Here is a 21,818-nt window from a genome sequence, read left to right as displayed (position 1 = left end):
CGATTTATTTGTAAATGGGAATATGGCCTTGGTGGGTTTCTTCAGCTGCGCTGTGGGCCCCACAACAAACTCCAACTCCCAGAATTCCACAGCCTTGAGCCAAAAAAGAGTTAAAACGGTGCCAAACTGGGTTCATTTCTCCTGTGTGGCTGCAGCCTGGGCCAAGCCGAGTCAGTTTAGGACCCAGTAGCCACCGAGGAGAAGCTCGCCTAGTCTGCACTGCCCAGTGGGGCCAGTGGCCTCCTCTTCCTCCTGCTGCTGCTGCTGCTGGGCTCCCTGGGCTTGGCTTCTGCAGAGCTCTAGCAAGGAAAGAAGGAAGGGAAAGAAAGGGGGAAGAGAAAGGCACCCAGTTGCTTTGCCTTGCCATCTCCAAACCAGCAAGCCTTTCTGCAAGCTTTGCAGCAGCCTTGCGCCTGCGCATTGGGAGCAGCCAGCCAGGTTTTGGGAGAGAGAGAGCTGCCTTGAGAGGAAGAGGAGGAGGAGGAGGAGGAAGGCTGTCCCTTGGGTTTGGCGGCTGGCTTTGTAGGAAGGGAGGCAGAGGGGCTGGGAGGCTGCCCTCTCCTCCTCCTCCTCCTCCTCCTCCTCCTCTCCGGTGGCACAAAATGGACTGACTGAAGGAGGAGAGCCAGCCGCATCCTTGGCTTGTGGGCTGGGGATGGAGACAGCTCTTTTGGTCCCTCCTCCCCTCGTTGGCTCTTGAGGAGGGCATCCTTCAGCTGCTGCGCCCTCTAAGCCTCCTCCTCCCTCGCCGTGTGCCCTTTTGGAGGCCCTCTGGAGAGATGCTGCTGAGGAGGAGGCGGAGGAGAGCAAGAGTGCCTGGGCGAGCCTGACTCCTCATGGACACCGAGCCTTGGCTCCTGGGCGAGGAAGAAGAAGGAGAGGAGGAGGCTTCCCAGGCGGCGCCTAGGACTCGGGCAGCTCTGGCTCCTGGTTTTGGCGGGAGGCTGCTGGGCTAAGGGCCTCCTCCTCCTCCCCCTCCTGCTCCAGGGCGGCTGAGGCTGAGCCAGGCCGAGGAGGGAGCGGGCTCATCCTGACAGCATCCTCCTCCTCCTCCTCCTCCTGCTGCTGCTGCTGGTTCTTATTGTTCTTCTTGGGGCAGGGAGCCTTGGGATTGCCTTGCCCTTCTTCCTTGGGAAGAGTCTCTCTCTCTGGGCAACTGTTGCTCTTTGGGGGCTGCTGGGGCCAGGGAGGGGCTGCGCTTCCTTGGCAAGGGCGACTGTTTAGGGAGAGAGAGGGACTTGGGGCCAAGGACTCTGCATTTCATGGCCATCATTGGAGAAGAGGGGGGTTAGGGAGAGTCTGAGGTATGTATTGAATTGGACATTCTTCTTTGGAAGGGGGGGGGCTGCCTCTCATCGGCCATTGTTATTCTTACTGTTATTATTTGGGGAGGGCTTTGTGGCCCCCAGGGAGGAGAGCCTGCCTCTCCTTGCCAGTGGGGCTTCTTCCTCCCATTTGGGCAGGGAGCCTTGCCTGCCCTCGGGAAGCGTCCAGATCCGGGGGTTGTCGGTGTGGCCCTTGGGGAGCCCTCGCCCTCATGGCCAGCCCCCGGAGGACCCTGGAGCTGGAGCACTTCGAGGAGAGGGACAAAAGGAGGCAACACCAGCACCGCTCCGGAGCCCGTCGAGGAGGAGGAGGCGGTGGAGGGAGCTCGACTTGCAGCAGCAGCTCGGGCCCGAAGGGGAACGGGCTGATTCCCAGCCCCGCGCACAGCGCCCACTGCAGCTTCTACCGCACCCGCACCCTCCAGGCCCTGAGCTCGGAGAAGAAGGCCAGGAAGGCCCGCTTCTACCGCAACGGGGACAAGTACTTCAAGGGCCTGGTCTACCCCATCTCCAGCGACAGGTTCCGCTCTTTCGACGCCCTGCTCATCGAGCTCACCCGCTCCCTCGCCGACAACGTCCACCTGCCCCAAGGCGTCCGGGCCATCTACACCCTCGACGGCGCCCGGAGGCTGGCCAGCCTCGACGAACTCGTGGACGGTGAGCAGCCCCTGGGTCTGGAGGACGGGGGGGGGGGGGGGAGACTGCAACATTCATCGACCTATACCCCCCTCCCACCATATCTGTGCATCTAGAGCCCAGGGGGGCTTGTGTGTTGTGTGCTTGGTATGGGAGCCCTGTTTAATTATTTGGAAGGATGTCATACTGAAGACAGACCAAGCTTGGTAAGGAGGGAAGCACCTGGGTCTGGATCTTTTGGGGTTGGGGAAAAGATTGCAGCACTATACCTATACCTATACCTTTCTCATAGATCTCTCCATGCCTGGCTACTAGAGTTTAGGGTAGTAAGGAGGAAGTGGAGGGAAGCAGCTAGGTGTGAGTTTTTTTTTCTTGTGGGAGAAGGACTGCAGCACTCCAGTCTTATTGGCAGCATCCTTCCAGCGGAAATAATTCAGTTTGACACCACTTTGACTGCCATGGCTCAATGCTGTGGAATTCTGGGAATTGTGGTTTGTTGTGACACCAGAAACAAACTACAATTCCATAGCATTGAGCCATGGCAGTTAAAGTGGCTTCAAACCAGATTATTTCTGCAGGAAAGATGCAACCTAAGATAGTATTGTTGCAGTTTCCCCACCCCCAAAATCATTCCCAGGTGTTTCCCCTCCCTCCTCTTCCTTATCATGCTTCCTACATCTTCAGTATAACATCCTTTCACATATTTACATAGGGCTCCCATATCAGGCACAGGACAGACACACAAGCCTCGCTAAACCCTAAGGGGCTTCCTAGTAGCCATGCATAGAGAGTAAGAAAGAGGTATAGGTATATTAAAAGTGTGGTGTTGGAATGAGAATCAGCATGGTATAGTGGTCTGAGTGCTGGACTCCGGAGCTTTGCTCTGGTGCCACAAGAAACTACCATTCCCATAATTCCATAGCATTGAGACATGGCAGTTAAAGTGGTGTCAAACTGGATTATTTCTGCAGGGTAGATGCAGCCTCAATATACCAATACCCCTTTCCCTCTCTCATATTTATCTATGCATAGCTACTAGGAAGCCCTCTAGAATTTAGGGAGGCTTATGTGTGTATTGTATGCCTTCAGGTCTTGTCAGACTTATAGCGACTGTAAGGTGACCCTATCATTGGTTTTTCTTGGCAAGATTGGTTTGCCATTGCCTTTCCTTGAGGCTGAGAGCATGTCACTTGCCCAAAGTCACCTAGTAGGTTTCATGGCCAAGACAGGAATCAAATCCTGATCTCCAGAGTCATAGTCCAACCCTCAAACCTCTGCAATACTAGACTTAATATACCTATACCTCTTTCATATTTATATATGGCTACTAGGGAGCCCCATAGAGTCTAGTAAGGCTCACTCAGATAACTCTGTATAACATATTACAGCCTTAGGGGCTTCCAAGAGCATTGAATTTTATTTTATTTTGTTACCACTGGGGTCTTGCAACAGATCTTTTTGTAGTCACATTTGTAGATGAAGGTGCCCTCTTCCAGCGGTGTTTCTATAAGAAGATTGACTTACTGCAGAGATTTTCCTGGATGGGTAGGCATGCTGGTCTGTTGCAAAACCAATGAAGTGTCTAAAAGGCAGAACACATTTGATTTGGCATAAGCTGCCATGGACTGTAGCCCATTTCTGTTGCATCTGATGAAGAGCTCTGCAGTGCACACAAGTAGGACTGGGTGACCAGTGCTCCAAGTATGGTGGTGGCAGCAACTCATCATTTGGTTACCATGTGAGGCATATCCTCCTTGTATTTACCATGGGCATCTACTGTCTTTTGACTGTCACAAGGCTATTTGTTGCTTTCACCTGATAGGTTCTCCCAAATCCAGTTAATCCAGTTAAACCCACACACAAAGTATGCAACCTTGTAGTGAGCTCTAGTCCTTTCCTTGGGTCAGGAGAATGCATTAAAGTTGAAATGTGGTTATAAGACCACCTTTATATACAGCAGTCTTGTGATCTAAAATCTGGATTTCCCACATGTTTTAAGAAGTAATTGTATTCATGCTGTAAAAGTCACAGATGGCCCAAGATATTTTGCTACCTGAGCCAGAGGAGTTATTGGCACTTCTCACTCACTCAACTCAAGATGCACTCTTTGTGGTGCTGCCTTTGAAATGTGCTCAGAAACTTCAGTTTGCCCTAAGAGCTGCAACCAGGTTGTTAATTGGAGCTGGCTACAGGGAGCATGCAGTTCCCTTGTTGCAACAGCTTTATTGGCTGCCAGTTCATTTCTGGGCACAATTAAAGTGCTGGTTTTGACCTATAAAGCCCTATATGGCTTGAGTCCAGGTGGTTTGAAGGACTGTATCTCCCTTTATGAGCCCACTAGAGCATTGAGATTGTTCAGAGCTGCTTTCTTTCTGACTCACCACTCTTCCAGGCTCATTTACTGGAGACAAGAGGGAGAGTCTTCTCGGTGGCTGCTCCCAGGCTTTGCAACTCTCTCCCTAGAGAGGCCAGGATGGTCCCATCCCTGCTCTCCTTTTGGCAGCAGGTGCAAACATTTTTGTGCCATCAGGCTTTTTAAACTGATGTGAATTGGATTTTTAAATGTTGTGCAAGTCAGATCAAGGTTTGTAGGTTCATTGTATAATATTTTAAACTTTTTATTGTTTAATTTAATGTTATATTTATACTCTTTTTAATGCTTTTGTATTGTTCAATTTGTATTATTCTAAATTTGCTGTTAGCCGCCTTGAGTCCCTATATTGGGAGAAAGGCAGGATATAGGTTAATAATAATAATAATAACCAATAATAATAATAACCAGTGATAACCAGACATATTAACCTTGCAAAATAGTATGTGTCTTTTGCTGCTGTATTTATGTAAAATAACAAAGCAAATGACAATTAATGCGATTTCATAGCCCCCAAACTACTGCTAGACATGGCCATCTCACAACATTCTTTCATAGGCAAGTCTTTTTAGGATACATATACTCCACAGGGAGCAAAAACTGATTAAAAAAATTATTGGAACTACCTGGATGAAAGGTATCATCATTATGAGGTCATACAGATGGGGCAAAAGATGTGGCTAGAGTCTGCGCCTGTCTCGATTGCTCCGAAACCATGGTGACCAGATGCTGCGATCTTGAGACCAGCCTCCATCATGGTCCTGAACAGACTACCGGCAGGAGTGGTTTTCCCCCGCTCCTTTTCTGTCCAGTTTCGGGCCACCTCAAGGAGCTTCAGCCCAGCTTCAGCTTTTTGTCTGTCTGTTTCTGGCCTTTGTTTTAGATTTTTGGCAACAGGTTTGCAGTGACACCCATACCTGTGCTCTTCTGAACTTTACAATTGACTCTTATTTCTCTATAATGACCTCTAGGATGTGGTCTAGTGTGGTATGGTTTGAGCATTGGAATATGACTCTGAAATCAAGGTTTGAATCCCTGCTTAGCTACGGAAACCTACTGAGTGACCTTTGGCAAGTCATAGGGCCAGTACAGACAGGCCAAAATAAAGCTACTTTGGATCACTTTGGAGGTATGCTGTTTCAATGATGCATGTGTCCTAAGAGGCCACAAGCTGCACCAAAGCTGCACTCCAGTCCTTAGGACTGGAGCGTGGCTTTGGCATGGTTTCTGGCCTCTTAGGATGCATGCATCATTGAAACAGCATACCTCCAAAGTGGCCCAAAGCAACTTTATTTTGGCCTGTCTGTACTGGCCCATAGTCTCTCAGCCTGAGAGCAAGGCAAGGGCAAACCAGAGGAAGGGAAAGGCTACCATTTTTAGCTATTGATTGCATGGGTCTACTCTAATTGGGACTAGCGATTGGATTTAGGCCACTGTCTGTTAATTGATGCCTTCATACAGTACATGTGTTAAAGAAAAGTGCAGTCATCATAATGGAAGTCATATTCATTTGCTTTTTATCCCTATCTTTCTTAGAGGAATTATATAGACAGACCTTAGCCAAAAGTACTGATTCACTCATACAGTGATTCCCTGGCCTGGTTATGAGCCCAGAGCTGACTTTACTCATTCAGAAGGCTTTTCTGATTAAATCATCAGATAATGTGATGTAGTCCACTGGTGCAACTGAAAAGAAAATCCCCCAAAGCAATTGCTTCCAAATTTTGTGACATGTCTCCAGTACCTAACATGTGTTCAGGTACTTCCAAATGCAGAGTCTGTGCCCCCATTTCACATTTTATTAATATTGCTGAAAAATGTCAACAAAGGATTTTGTGGCATTTTAAAGGCTAACTGGTTTATTGTGGCAGAAGCATTCATGGACCTCCAAAGAGCTTTTCATCACATGTATGACCTTATCTTCAGTTGGCAAATGCACATTAATATATAGTAAAAATTGTGGAGCTATGATGTAAGAAATTAATCTTTGACAATTTTATATATTTACACACGCAGAAAAAGCAATGTGACCATTCTAATTTAGATTATATTTAAGGTTTCTGTAGAATTATAAAATTCCTACTTGAATTGTGTTGAGGACTTAAGCTTTCCTGGGTTAGAAACCAATAATGTTTTGTAAGTTTTTTTTTAAAAAGCATGTTCTAACAGCAAAATATTTGGATAACTTGATCCTAATGCCAGTGTCCTGTAAATATTTAATCTCAGCTTTCATGTAATTCTTGTCTCCGAGAAAACAAAACAAAGAAATAAAATGGGATTAAAGATGGACTACAAAACTGTATTTACATGTTTATTGTGTAGATGCACCTGTCCAAAATGAGAAGTGAATGAATCACATGATTTTTTTGAACTATTAAACTGTGGTGTTTTTGATTTGCAAGTTTTTTTTATAACTATGGCTGGAATCCCTTTGGATAGTCCTAAAGTGAGACCAGTTTAATCATTTGTAGAATAGTGAGTAAAACACATAGGTTATCCAGTTGATTCAATGGCTGTGCTCCAGTTGGGACCAACAATAGGATTTAAGTCCATGTGTTCTGAGAGAATATAGATATTTCACTAATAAAATCATTTAAATAGACTACAAAAATGATGCATGCAGAGCTAGACATTTTTCCTTACTTTCCTGAGTTATGACATTTTCTGCCATAACATTACTTGTTGCTTACCTCTCTTTATTTTGGAGATGTTGCAGTATTGTTGCTGATGTGCACCTTCAACTCATTTCCAACTTTTGGTGGCCTTATCATGGCTTTTTCTTGATAACATTTGTTCAGAGGGGATTTGCCTTGTGTTGTTGTTGATTCAGTGTCTCCAGTGTCATAGTCCAATGTTTAAACCACTACCCAATCTGGCTCTCAATAATAATTTTAATTTAAAAAAAAATATTGTGAAGGTTTTTAAATTGACTCTCTGGGCATTGCCTTAGATTCTACTCTGGGGGAAAGGTGGCATACAATTAATTAATTAATTAATTAATCTACTGGGATAGAAAGCCATCTGCAATAATAATGCATCATGTGCATTGGTCATAGGTCCTTTTATGGATTATCAGTATATTCTTGATATTTATTCGCACATTTTCTTTTAATCTTAGACCTGGAGATATATTAGTATCCTATTTCCTAAATATTTCTCTGGAGTGGAGATAATGTGTAGAATGCTGGAAACTCCACTGCCACAAATTCCCAAATGATCAAGCAATTTCAGTAAAAAATATTTTATTGGTTTCATCTATCTGACTTTATTCACTAGATCTATAATTCGCCAATAGCAATGAAATCAGTAATAAAATCAAATGCATGGATGGATGTCATTTAAACAGACAGAATGGTATGCCATATGGAATTTTCCCCTTTCTCTAATGAGATGAGAAGTAGTACTGTGAAGCATTGTTTCATCTTTTAAAACAAAGGGTCACATTGATGCTCATTAGTCAAGAGGAGGGAAGAGAAAACTTTGGGACCAATTACATACTAATTGTTAAGACTGAGAGATTCTGGCCTGTTGTATTTAACTGACAGTTTAAATGGTAATAGCTCACATTCAGTAATAATGTACACTTCTGTGTAGGCCACAATAGTATTTCCTTCTTGTTAAAATACCCAAATGCTATTAAGTCTTCCTTCATTTTTTAGTGGTGCAAAAATGTAATAATGCTCTCTGAAAGAAACCAGGAGGCGATTCCTTTCTGAAATCACAAATAATGGACTATTTCAGTTGTCATGATAAAATAGAGCTTGGAAGAACCTTGACATAGTAGGACAACTCCCACTAAGCTTCACTTGTGAGCAGAATGACCAAGCAAACCACAGGCCTTCCATCTGTGGTTTCTTTATCACCCAATCCAACTGGGAATTCTGTCCAAAATTCTATGCTTACACTGTCATGGTTATGATGATGGCAATGAAGGGGGTGAAGATAGTGACAGCAACTAGGAGTAGGTGATGGTGTGGAGGAAAGAAATGAAAAGACAGTGGAAGGCTAAAAAAGGCCTGTTACTGAAATGTGTGCCTTTCCGGGGGAGTTTCAGTGGAGCCAAAGTGCTATGGGAGGGGTGGCTCAAACAGATGCTTTCTATTTTGCTTTGGTTCTGTGGATCTCCCCTTCCCTCAGTTAGAAATTTCAGAAATAGGTGTATCAGAGATGATAACCTCACCTCTTGTTGATATTGCAGCCATCTCCCTACACTGAGAAAGTAACATGTGACTGCTGCCACTTCCCCACATTGAGAAAGTAGTGCTGATCATGTAATGGACTTTTATACATACTGTGTGCCACCCCAACCTCTGTCTTCTGTCTCTCAAGACAATCAAGAATGTTAAGCCTATAGGCTATAGATTATGCCTCTGTCCTTCCATGGCAGAGACAAGACAAGCTCCACAGTTTGGCCACCACATTAAACAAACCACAGTTTATCAGACAAGGAGAAGTGGAAGTATAATCCAATGGCAATCTGAATGCAATCATGGGGTTTAACATTATTGCATGATAGACCGCCATATGCAAATTCGGGCAATGGGAAGTCAGTCCGAAAACAATCATGTGGTTTCACATTATTGCGTGATAGACTGCCACATGCAAATTCAGGCAATGGTATGCTATTTTCGGGCAATGGGGAGCCAGTTTGAATGCAATGCCTATTCACGTAATTGCGCAAAACTAGTGACTTTAAGTGAATACGTTTTGGCCCCACTTTCTTTTCATTCGAATTTAAGAGAATTTCCTCCCGTTTGATAAACTCCAAAGGGAGGGTCAGTGATGTGGAATTTGCTTCTTCTGGCTGAAAGAGACAAGTGGGGATGAACCAGCAGGCTTGCTCAACCCTAATAAGCATCACTGTGTCAACCAAATCACTCTGAGAATGGTTTAACTATTAATTAATTTGAATATGTGCACTTAGGTTAAATTTCATTTAATATTGTTCTGCAATAATTCATGTAGAAATGTGTTTGTGTAACATTATTATAACATGCATACCTGAGACATATGTTGCCACTAGGTATTTCCTAGGCATGCTTATATAGCGAAAGTACGAAAGAATCTGGCTGAGAAGAAAACATAATATAGCCACATTTAGTTATAAAATATGTGCCATTTTATTTGTATGGCATTTATCTGTCACATTTTTAGATCTGTAAGCTATTTCATAACTCTGTTGTTGTTCTGCTATGTCATTTCCAGCTTACAATGCCCCTAAGAGTTTTCGTGGCAAGCATTGTTGCAAATGGATTTTGTCTTTGTCTCCCTCTGAGGCTAAGAGAATGTGATTTGCCCAAATGGGTTTTGATGGCTGAGTGGGGATTCAAACTCTATTCTCCAGAGTCATAGTCCAAGACTCAAACCTCTATAACACACTGGCTCTCTTTGTATCACAAGGTGCTAATTTTATTTTGGTTAGGTACCCAAGTGCTCAGGTGCTAAGGAAATTAGTCAGTTAGGTGTCCTTAGTAATTTGGATGTGAGAAATGTGGGTGTGAGAGACAAAATAGGTTTCATAGCTGAGTTACTTATTTGCACTCTTAGGAAAGCTCCGTATTTGGTATAAGATAATGGTGTAGCAAGCTATTTTGAGAAGGATTTGTCAGAGCTGCCTTTACTGCTAGGCAGAGTGCATTTGGATTTATATACACACACATATATACATACTTTATTGCTTTTGGCCAATGGCCATGGCAAAATGAAGGTAATAAAACAATACACATAAAAATTCCATAAAAACAATGTACAACAAATTGTATCAGATAACAAAAGTTTAACATTAACAATTGTGGACAGCTTAGATAACATGAATATGTTAAAATTCACAGTTGGACCCTTTTAGATCAAGTTATCCCCATTACAGGGAACAGCAATCTCTGCTATGTATTTCTTCCTAGTCTTTTTAGCAGCAAGAACAAACAACGTTACATGCCAGGTCACAGAGGCAGAGTGAGATGGTTGTCTCAGGCATCATACGTTGGGGGATGGAGAAGCAGGCATAGCTTTCTGTGTATTTCTGTTTACTAGATGATCAAGGCATGTATGCTGGTAGCTTGACCTCAACTGCCAAACTGCTACCTTGAGGAAACAGACTGGATCCCATTGCCTTTACTGAAGTAAGATATGGCTAACATTCCATCCCCCTTTTGTACATGGAATGGAGAGAAGGCACTGCCTATGTACTGTGTTTTAGGTGGCAATTTGTCTTGACTTAGCACTGAGTGTAGTACAATTTGGACTGTGGCTAGCTGAGGTCTAGTTCTAACATCCTGGGCTGTTAATAAAAGATTGGTACTGTATCTCCAGGAAGACTACATTTCACAGTTTAATTGGTGTTTATATTCCTAATTTGTAAGAACTCCTATGTAGGGACTTTCTAAAGTGTTGTCTTAAAACTGCATTGGTCAGATCAGTGTATCCTTTGAGAACTGGAAACAGAATGGTTCTTTGAGAGCTATGAAATCAGAACTACTGTAGCCAGAACTGCAACAGTGTAAGCAATCAATACAAAAAACCTGTTGAGTTCAGTTAAAAAGAGTAGTTGCATAAATTATTGGTAACGAGTAAGAAAAGTCTTTTACTCTTCAATGCCAATCATAATTAAAAGTGAAAGTTTTTACATCTTGCAGCTGGATAACATCAAGCTTCTGATGAATGCTGATGTGTAATGTGTCTTTATGGTGGCTTGAGTCACTCTTGTTTTTGTCTTAAGGTTTTCCTTATCATGCTAAACACTTTTCAAGTTGTGTCATGGCATTTTGGAGCAGTCTACATTATTTTGTGAAATAGCAATGTGCTAGTGTTTGTGTAGCTGAAATGTGGAATACTTTTAAGTGGCAGGGCAAATTTTTCTTTTGAAACAAATAATTTTAACTCTAAAACACTCAATTTAGATTTCTTTTAACACATTAGTGCTGTTTGAGACTACGATGATGTTGCAGTCTACATCTTATCTGTTATTAACATTATTAATATTTATTGTACAGTCAGCCCTCCTTATCCATGGATTCTTTATTCTTGGATGGATTCAGCCATTCACAGCTTGAAAATATTGATATCTATAAATTCTATTGATTTTGCCATTTTATATAAGAACTACTCTGCCATTGTATTTATTGGGACTTGAACATACACAGATTTTGGTATTCACAGGGGATCCTGGAATCAAGGGCTCACTGTATTATTTTTATATTCCATATTTCTTCCAAAGAACTTGAATTGGTCTGAAACAGGATTATTTGAGAGACATGGCTAACCAAAGGTCACCTGGTGAGTTGCAAAGATGTCAAGGAATTAGATGGTGGGTGTCGTTTATCGGAGGAGTTTCTCACACGGGAGGACTTTCTCTTAATTTCAAATGAAAAGAAAGTGGGGCCAGAACGCATTCACGTGAATTCGCTAGTTCAGCGAATTTACATGAATTCGAATTGTGTTCGAACTGACTTCCCATTGCCCAAAAATAGCTTGCCATTGCCCAAAATTGCATGTGGTAGTCTATCACGCAATAACGTGAAACCCCACGATTGCGTTCAGATTACCATTGGATTATACTTCCAATTTCCCTTGTCTGATAATGTCTTTAGTTTTGTGGTTTGACCACACCACATGCCATTTCAACTGGCATGGCTTGACAACTTCAGAAAGGCATATCACATGCAACGCTCCACATATTTAGGAAGTATGAATTCTACTGAGATACACACACACACACCAAGATAGCTACAGGATTGTAGCCTAATTGATATACCATCAGTATACTAGATCACTTCAGGTTGTCTCACAGCAGAGGATGCTAGAGAGAGAGGTTTCTCTAGTCTCATGGGGAAGTGGAATAATTCCTGCAAATAATATTTTCAATTAGAATTGTGATGAGTGACATCTACACTGTAGAATTATTACAGTTTGACACCACTTTAAATGCTGGGGTTCAGTGCTATGGAATTCTTGGATTTGTAGCTCTGTGAAATGTTTACCTTTTCTGTCAAGAGACCTCTGGTGCCACAAGAAACTACAGATCCCAGGATTTCATAGACTGGAGCCATGATTGTTAAAGGAATATCAAACTACATTAATTTTGCAGTGTTGCAGCAGCCATAATTGATGAAAAATATTGGGGGGGGGGAGGGAAGTAGCTGCATTCAAAAATGGTGGTAATGTAACCCCTATCCAGTTTAACATTACAGTGCCACGTTTTGGGCTCTTATCAGTCAACTTGCCCTGTTACTCTGAAGATCTCTTCCCAGGTCCGGTACTCAGGCCAAGAGGTGACCACTCTGTGTTGGTCAGTGGATTTAGTGTGGTAAAGGGTGAGCAGTTTTCCTTGTTAAATATTAAATTGCTATTTCTAAGCAGAGACGTAGAAAATAAAACTAATAAAGATAGCAAATAAACTAGAATCTACTCTTATGCTCCACACTCTCCTTCACAGCTTCCAAAAACCGTACTTAGATTTCCTTCTTCCTGACTGGTCCCATCTCTATTTCTAACTGACCCTAACTAACTCTAATTGGCAAGCCTCTGGTTTTTATATTTGTCTCCCTTTAACTCCCTCTCCACAGCATTCCATGAACTGTGACTGGCAGCCTCTATCCAGGCCTGGCTAGCTGCTTATATCACAGTGGTACTGCTACTGAAGTTCACCTTGTGAGCTTGATTTTCTGCCTCCATAAGTATGTGTTTCTGTGGTAATGAGCATATACCACATAATTAGACACAGCGCTCATTTTTTCCTATAAAAAGAAACAAATCCTATAAAAAGATGTCCTTCATCAGGTGCTTCATAGGAAGGGCATTTGAAGGACATGTCTCTATTTTATTATTATTATTATTAACCCAGGGCAGGAGAAAATATCAATCCCCTGCCCCATCCTGAAGAGTGCATTTAATTATTTGGGTATCTTTATAACTGTCTTGATTTTCAATCCTTTGGTGAAAGTAAACATTGTCTAAGGAAGTTCTGTTAAGCATAAAGTGACTGAACAGTGTCCTCAGAAGCAATCAGATGGACATGGTAAAAAATAGGATGCTTTGAATCTTTTTAAAGTAGAATGTATCTAATAAACTGAATTAATAAAAAATAATTATACATAAACAACATACTAGCCAGATCTTCACTTACTTCAGATCTTGCATAATAAAGGAGTTAAGATAATTAAGAAGTTAAAAGTAGATTTTTAAACTGAAGGAACTCTGTATAAACATGGTCATATGTCTTTGGGTCTGGGAATAAGAAAATAGAAGTTGAGTTATACATATATCTTCTAGAGATGCATTCTTGCAATACAATCATGTTTTAGCCTAAGTCAAGTCATGCTTTCAGGAAGTTTCCTGTGTGTGTGTGTGTGCATGTGCATGCACATGTTTGCATCATCATGTGATAGCATGTAATGATGAGGCAGCATGTTACCAAAGATGGAAACCAGAAAGAATAACTAACTAATATTCTGCTCTATTTAAAGCAGGTCTGAATAGGACTGTGGCTTGTAATACCGACAGTCAGTCTTTGGTACTATACTTGTACATTTTTGTTCCACTTTGGGAATGAAATGCAAACTGGTTTCCAAGTGACTTTACTAGAATGTGGGCATATTTCCATTGGCATTTTCACTGTTCATCATGCGATGCTTTTAACATTTAATTTTATGGCAGATGGCTGTGATGATATTTTTGACAAGAAAACTCCTGTCATTAGTGACAGTATTCCCCCCCCCTACAAAACAGATGCATCATTGTCATTTAGCACTATTGCTATTTCCCTCTCCCTTTCAAAAGCCACAATAACCATGTATGTAATCTAATCCTTGCCTATTATAGAGCAATGATATTGGATGATTGCATGAATAAAATGCAGCAAAAGAGTAATGAACAATAGTTTGTAATTTCTTTACAGTGAAAATCTGGAAAACTCACCTATCACTGGCTGAAATCCTCTTGGGATAGAATAGCTGACCACAAAATGACCAGTGATGGAGTGGCCAGGAGGGAACAAATAAAGATTGTATAATATTTTAACATTGATTTATTTGTCAATAATTCTATCTCTGAATAGAAAAAATATTAATAAAATGTTCTCTCACCAGCTTAAATCTAGATGGTGTATGTGCATTGTAAATACTAGACATCCAACTTCTGCCATAGTTCTGCCAAAATGCTTCAACAATCTGTCAGAAATTCCTTCAGGATAGATTGGCTGTTAACAGATGGTAGCGCATGCCAAAATGTAACCTTGTTCTGTGGTGTGTTTTTTCTTCAGAAGCTTCCTATACTTTCAAGTACACACAAGTACATACTTGTGGTCACAAAGAACCACAAATGACATTGTGTGTTGATTCTGTGTACATTTTTTAAAATAATTTTAAAATGTTTTTACTTTCTATCCATAAGTTGCTACATGTGATCATTTTAAGTATTATCAAAAAGCTTAATGTAACTAGGCAATAGTTTTCCTAACCAAACTTTGGAAACTCTGGTAATATTATGACAAAAAAACCCTCTAATTCTCTAGCTCTTTGTTACTGCATGGGCCTAGCAAAATGAATTTGTTAAGATATTTTGTGGAAAGGGACCACTAAGACACATTAAAGGTAAAGATATTCCTCGTTGACAAGATTGTTGTGTCCAGTCATAGGGGGCAGTGCTCATCTCCATTACTAAGCCATAGAGCCAGCATTGTCAGAGACTACTCTGTGATCATGTGGCCAGCATGATTGCAGAGAACACATTAGGAAACATTAGAAATCTTTAAATACGTTTGGACTGAGGATTTTTCATCTCTTATTCAAAGGACACTTTTCATTTTCATTTTTAAATGACATGCTAAAATTTGCTTTCCAGGCCCCAAAGCACATTCCTTAGCATCATTGAATCCAGTATAACCAATTCAAAAAAAAAAAAAAAATCCCCTTCATTAGCAATAGCATAAATATTGACAATCACCCAGGAGAGAAATTATTTTAACAAATTGATGTTGGCTTTCTGAAGAAAATTAATAAATGCAACATCAGATATAATTTTTTTGTTCAGATGAGAACCCTTTGAGATTAAAGCCATGTGTTTAAAAACTGAATGTTTATGCAGGCTATGACACATACTGCATAATAAGCCGTATAATCAAATTCTGGAGTTTTATGTGCAGAAGATACATAAAATATAGACATCCTTCATTGGAGAGAGAAATTATATTGATACTTTCCTTGTTCTGTACAAAATTTCCTTAGTGACACTGTCCTGTTTTGGAGGGCTCACAACACAATACTACACATATGTACAGTATTAAAAGAAAATTGCAAGGAGCTGGGTGTAAGATTGTAGCTTCCAACAGCTATTCCTAATATGCATGTCTCATTTATGAAAATATCCTTCTCTTTATCCAACTTGGAAAGGGCTGCAGTCCTAGTTTATATCAATTTTGCAATTTGCAGTTCCTTTATTTTGTCCTATGAGGATTTGATTTGTTAAACAAGTAAGCTATTTATAATGTTTCAGAGCTTAATTACTACTAGTTCATGATGCCCTAGCTGGTCTGAGAATGTTAAAACATGTTTGCATCAAAAACTAATGTAATCATATGTTGCAACTGCTCAAGTTTCTCTCCTCCCCTTTTTATAATTCAGTTGTGCTTCAGTCAAGATGTAATCCTATTAGGTCAAACAGGCGTGGATTTGGGTGTATAAAACTATGTTTCAAGGTGATTTTATATCTATAATTCCTTCTAAGTACCCTATCACCCAAACTTTCCAGAAAACCCACATCACAATTTAGATTCTCCTTCTCTTCCCAACTCTAAACTCAGATACAAAACAAACAAACAACAGTGGTGTAAATAATGTTATCATTTAACATGTTTAATTTAAATGTTTTATTCAAACACATTCAAAACTTTATGTGTTACAACTAACCTTCTCTTATAGTTGAGAAAAAGGGACAACACATGAAAGAACAGTATGTAGAGACATCTTGTAGCATCTTTTGAGACTACCTGAAAGAAAGAAGTTGGAAGCATGAGCTTTCATAAGAGTTTATCACACGGGGGAAATGTGGAGTTTAAACAGTGATTAACCTGCGAAAATAGCACAACTGACTTTAAAATGCAATTAAAATAAGATTAACACAAGAGTCATTATCCTGTGAATAACAAGGTAATAACCAGTGTATAAACAGCAACAGGATTTTCCCATGAATGATTTGCTGCTGTTTCTTGACTCTTTATTCATGGGATAATTTCACTTTAATTATGTTTCATCTCAATGTTGTGTGAAAACCATTAGCGCAATTGCGGGATTATCACTGGTTATTCACAGGATAATAGCTCTTTAAACACGATGTCATGTGAAAACCTATTAAACACATAGTAGTAATGGTTATGTAAAAAATATAATGTCTTCTTTTTCTCTTCCCTATCCCCAAACCAGGTGAAAGCTATGTATGTGCATCGAATGAACCATTTCGGAAAGTTGATTACACTAAGAATGTTAACCCAAATTGGTCTGTCAACATAAAATCTGGGTCATCCCGTTCTCTTACATCTTTGACATCTTCAAGAAGTGAATTGAAGGAGAGCAAGGACTTCATTAAACCCAAACTGGTAACCGTTATACGAAGTGGAGTGAAACCACGGAAAGCTGTGAGAATATTGCTGAATAAAAAGACTGCTCATTCCTTTGACCAAGTATTGACTGATATAACAGACGCTATTAAGTTAGATTCAGGAGTAGTGAAGAGAATTTGTACACTGGATGGAAAACAGGTAAGGAAAATTAATAGAAAGTTTTAATGGTCTTTACTTCAAGATTTAAAACATGCCAAAGCTAAATTATATATAGGCAAAAACTACATTCTTAATAATTTTAATTCTCTCACAGTGCATAATTCTTTGCTCAGCCTGCATTGATTCACTTGCTTACTGCGCTGGAAGAAAAGCAAGATCATTGCAAGCTTTTGAGAGTGACTCATAAATGTTCCTGATCCTTCATCTAAGGGCCCTTTGGAAATCCACTCTGAATTAACTGTGTAGTTTTTCTTTTTGCATGTATCTGGTTATTCTACTAATATGATGACTATGCAGTAGTACTGCAGTGAAGTAAGTCATTTCCGTTGCCAGCAGAGCCCCCAGGGTGCAGGAGAAAGCAGGCAAGATGAGTTTCTGATTAGCACTGCTGGTGGCACACAGTGGCCTGAGAAGGGTGGAGGACGAGCTCATCTTCCGCTGCTCAGGCCAATGGTGCTGATTAGACTATTGAATTAAACGTATCTACAGAGACTTTGTGTACATCAAGAGCTAACAGTAAGTGCTGTAATTAAAAAAAAGTTTTCTGAATGATTTATTCTCATCATTTTATTTTATCAGATTTCCAATATATCTTCTGTTCATGACTCTAAGAAATATACACTATATATCTCCACCACCACCCCTCCAAGTGACCTGGAGCTATCTTCTTCTGGCACTTAAGATGTGCCTGCCATTAACGTTATAATGCCACTTTCTCATATTTTTATTGGGCAATGCAACATATATCTTCCACCTTCTTAAAATTAAAATTCTTTCTTTCTTTCTGTAATGTCCAAAGGAAGGCCCATACGGTTCTGGAGTTTTCCTATGAGGCTGATAAAAAGACACTATAGAGTTTGGCAGACAAGGCACTTTGCTTCCAATTACCAACTAATGGAACTTATTTTTCTAATGGGATAAATTGCTTGTGCCTCCAAATCTGTTTAAACGGCAGGGTTCTTTATATTATTGTACTGTTGGCAGAAATTGAAAGGATTTCTGGGGAGAAAAAGCATTTTCCAAGTGGTTAATTATGTTTTGCTTTTAAAAAAAAAAGAAAAGAATATGACCTTGTAACAACTATGGATTTTTAAAACAAATACAGGTTTGTTCTTGCATTTCTTTAAAAAACAACAACACATCATTTGCAGTAAATGTAATATAGATTTAAATTGAAATAGCTTAAGCTATTGATTAATTAAAAAAATAAAGTAAAAGAGTGAAGTTTGTGGTGTTTTCTGTAGAAGTGGGGTAGAAAGTTTTGTAAAACATTTTCTTCTGCTGTATTTTGAATGCAAAGAATTTTCCATTTCTAAAAAGTACATTGTTTCCACAAAATCAATCTAGTGGCAATCTTGTGTGCTCTTTCCTAGGATTAAGGCTGATTCAGTCAGTAGGACTTAGTTCTGATTAGGCAGGCATAGAATTGCAATGGTTAGCATCATAATGAACTGGTAACAATAAAAATCAAATAGGGCAATATCTAGATTGTAATTAACTTCCCCCCCAGGTGATGTTGGTTTTTTTTAAGACATCAAGTTGGAACAGTTCTTCTTTGTTGCTTGCTCATGGCCAGAGCTATAATTCATTACTTTTTGTGTAACATGATGGTTTCTTGTTACTGTATGTGTCCTGACTATCTGAACAATGAGAGACAGAGGAAGAAAGATCATTGTCTGTCTCTCCTCCTGTCTCTTCATTGTGCAGCTATGAAAAAGAAGAGAAAGAAGATGGCCTACACACCAAGGAAGGAGGGAGGGAGTTTTTAGTTTGTTTTGAAACTGTTCTTCTATTTATTTACTCTGTATGCTGTATATATACATTTGTAAGGATTCTTCATCAAAAACATGGTTGCATGGTTGGGGGGGGGTTTAAGCCCCTGACACAATTTGGTACAGAGTCTGTGCCAGATAAATACCTTTGGTCCTATTTTGGGAGCAAGATGGTGAGTATAAGTCAAATAAAATATTAAATAAATAAGAGATTCCTAAAATCGTTACTGTATTAAGACTGTAACCATGCTCTCTAGGAGTGAAAGATAAGCACAAAAGTACATCCCTTGAAAATAATCATGCACTAAGTTTAAATCCTCAAGGAGAGTCTGAGCAATTGATTCTAAAGCTCAGTGGAGCCAATGCCAGACTTCCTCTACCTGCTAGCTGAGTGGGTGGAGGTTCACCTTGGGGAAGGGGGAATGGGAAGCAAGGGAGGAAGAGGCTCTAGTAAACATAAGAGAGGTTTGTGGGGTGTCTTCCCACCACAAATGATGGGTTTGGAGTTTAAGCCACATTTTTGGTTGGAAAAGATTATCACACTGATATTTCCAGGAAGAGAAAGAGAAAGCGACAGAGTAGCACAGGAGTAGGCAACCACAACTTACCATAGGTTTTTGGCTTGTAGTTCCTATCAGTCCTAGCCAGCATAATTAAGAATTGGAGATTATAGGAGTAGCATCCCAAAAACATTTGAAGGGCCACAGTTGCTTGCATGTGGAATAGCAGATAGAGAAGGATGTGTACATTGGATGTGAGCAATCTCATTTTGCTCAATGTGATTAAAGTTTGTTACCTCTTTTTCGAATACTCACTATATCCCTATTTGCTTGAAATCTATTCCCATTGAACTCTGTGGGACAAACTTGCATTCAGTACACATATATCTCAGTTATCAAAGCTTCTGAGAAAGAAGCTCCTTTTTATAAATCTTTTTTACTGGCACTGCCCCTACTTTTACTTTCTATCCTCTGTCTAGCTGGAAGTTTTTAGCAGCATTGACATTGGGATGATGATGAAAGAAGACTGGAAAAAACAGCAAAATAAGAGAAAGGGGTTGGCATATAAGTCTATAAGTCTCACCACCCACACAAAGTTAAAAAACCAACAACCTCAGATCTGTAGATTTGGCCACCAAAATTAAAATACATCTGCTTGAGTTTTGTACCAAAATCAATTGATGTTCACGTCTCTTATATAAAAATGACAAAATAGTAAAATGGTGTTCCTTATATAAAATGGCAAAATCAAGGTTTGCTTTTGGGAATTTCTCTTTTTTCTTTTTGTGGGGGGGAGGGAATATTTTTAAACTATGGATGGTTAGCATTAATACTAATGGTGGTTAGCAGTTAACAGCATTATTTTAACTGTTATCTTAAGCATCTGAATTTGTACAATGGTGAAAAGTATTTTATTTGGCTTGAGTATTGTAAATTCTTTTTGAGTAAGCTTCAAACAATCTTTTTTTTAGTAGTTTTAGGTAACAAATGGAATGAATTGTAAATGAGTAGGATGTTGTTATGGCTTACCATCTGCTACTCTAGGATGAAATCATAAGGTTTAGAATTTAGATTTTGAATATCTGTTGCATCCCACTGAGTTGGACAATTTGCAGACAATTAGCTGGGAAAATGTTTTCATTGTTTTTCCCCCTGCAGCTGGCCTATGCCTGTTCAAGATCTGTATAATAAGGTTTAATTCAGTTTCTGTGGGCTACTCTGTTTTTAAGGTAATGTTGCCTTTTTGTTTTCAGATAGGCTTGGGATTTTAAAGAAAAGCTTCTAGATCTGAATTTAGTGGAGTGTTTCTGAAATGGCATGAAGAAGATGTATTTTGTAAGCTAATTAAGTTTCTTTAAGGTGCTTTTTGATTTTCCATGCTTGACAAAATGAATATGTTAAACTATAATTTGTAAAAAAGAAAGAAAGAAAGAAAGAAAGAAAAATACTCCACAATCAAAATGTAAGTCTCAGTTTGGCGGCGGGGGACAGACTTATTGTGCCAATGATTTCTGATGGTCTTGGCACAAAATAAACAAGTTTATATTGACTGTGGGTTTTAGGGAGCTGCACTGGGGGAGGGGGCATTTCTAAAATCTGTTCAAATATTCTAGTTAATATTGGGCGAGCAAGAAGTAATCTCTGCATTTAAAATGTATTTACTTGGTTTTTAACTTGTATTTCTGCCTATTTCTCATGCACTTTAACCTTCATTACTATAGTTTTGAAGTGCTCCATGATGCAGAACATGGGTCTTTTCTCTCCTAATGAATCCAGCCTTTGTAATGTGTTCAAATGCTCTAGCTCCTTTTGCCTTCCTTTCCTTTCCTTTCCTTTCCTTCTTTCTTTTGGCATGAGCATACATTTGTCATTATAACATGACTTCTCTATTTGGAAGTAATTGGAAAGCAATCTTATTCACTTGGAGCAGCAATCAAAGTATTACTATATAATATTGTTCCTAAACCCATGTATTTAAAAATACTAGAAATATCTTAACTACTACATCTTGCTGTTGCCCCAACAATAAATGTTAAAAGGGAAAAATCATATTTCACTGTTATTTTTTTACATATATAACAGAATAATAGAATTAAAGGGACAAGACAGACAGTCAAAATATGCAGGTTTCTGGCCGGCTTTGAGGCGGGACATTTAGATGACATGTTGAAGCCAGCTTCAACCAGCAAACTTCTCCCAAGCTGCCCTATGAGGAGAAAAGCCAGACTAAAAAGGAGCTGGATTTTTCCTCTCCTTCTGGAAAGTGCACACCTTCACATGTACGTATAAATGTACCAACGCCAGAGTGCTCTAAAGGGGATGCTCTTTCCAAACCCTAACCCTAATTGTGCATTTAAATACCCCATTGCTGGTGCACATTTAAAAGGACAGAGCTGCCGTACCCATGCGGTGAGGGTGGCAATGCCCAAAAGAGAAACTCTGACA

At 40.0% G+C, this 21,818-nt stretch overlaps 1 protein-coding gene across 6 annotated transcripts in view; it reads left to right on the top strand.

The window, feature by feature from the left end:
• The first annotated feature begins 256 nt into the window (after positions 1 to 256).
• The window catches only part of DCLK2 (doublecortin like kinase 2), a 93,291-nt gene continuing 71,729 nt past the window's right edge, over positions 257 to 21,818 (top strand). For all 6 annotated transcript variants that reach the window (XM_042468733.1, XM_042468732.1, XM_042468737.1 and 3 more), the window contains exons 1-2: positions 257 to 1,982; positions 16,746 to 17,080. In XM_042468733.1, coding sequence (XP_042324667.1) covers positions 1,538 to 1,982; positions 16,746 to 17,080 — 780 coding nt within the window. In that variant the 5' untranslated portion in view covers positions 257 to 1,537. The remainder of the gene's footprint in view (positions 1,983 to 16,745; positions 17,081 to 21,818) is intronic.

This window comes from Sceloporus undulatus, chromosome 5 (genome assembly GCF_019175285.1).
Source record: "Sceloporus undulatus isolate JIND9_A2432 ecotype Alabama chromosome 5, SceUnd_v1.1, whole genome shotgun sequence".
Classification (NCBI taxonomy): Eukaryota; Metazoa; Chordata; class Lepidosauria; order Squamata; family Phrynosomatidae; genus Sceloporus; species Sceloporus undulatus.
Note: the sequence above shows the minus strand (reverse complement) of the source record. Positions and strands in the feature narration are given on the sequence as shown.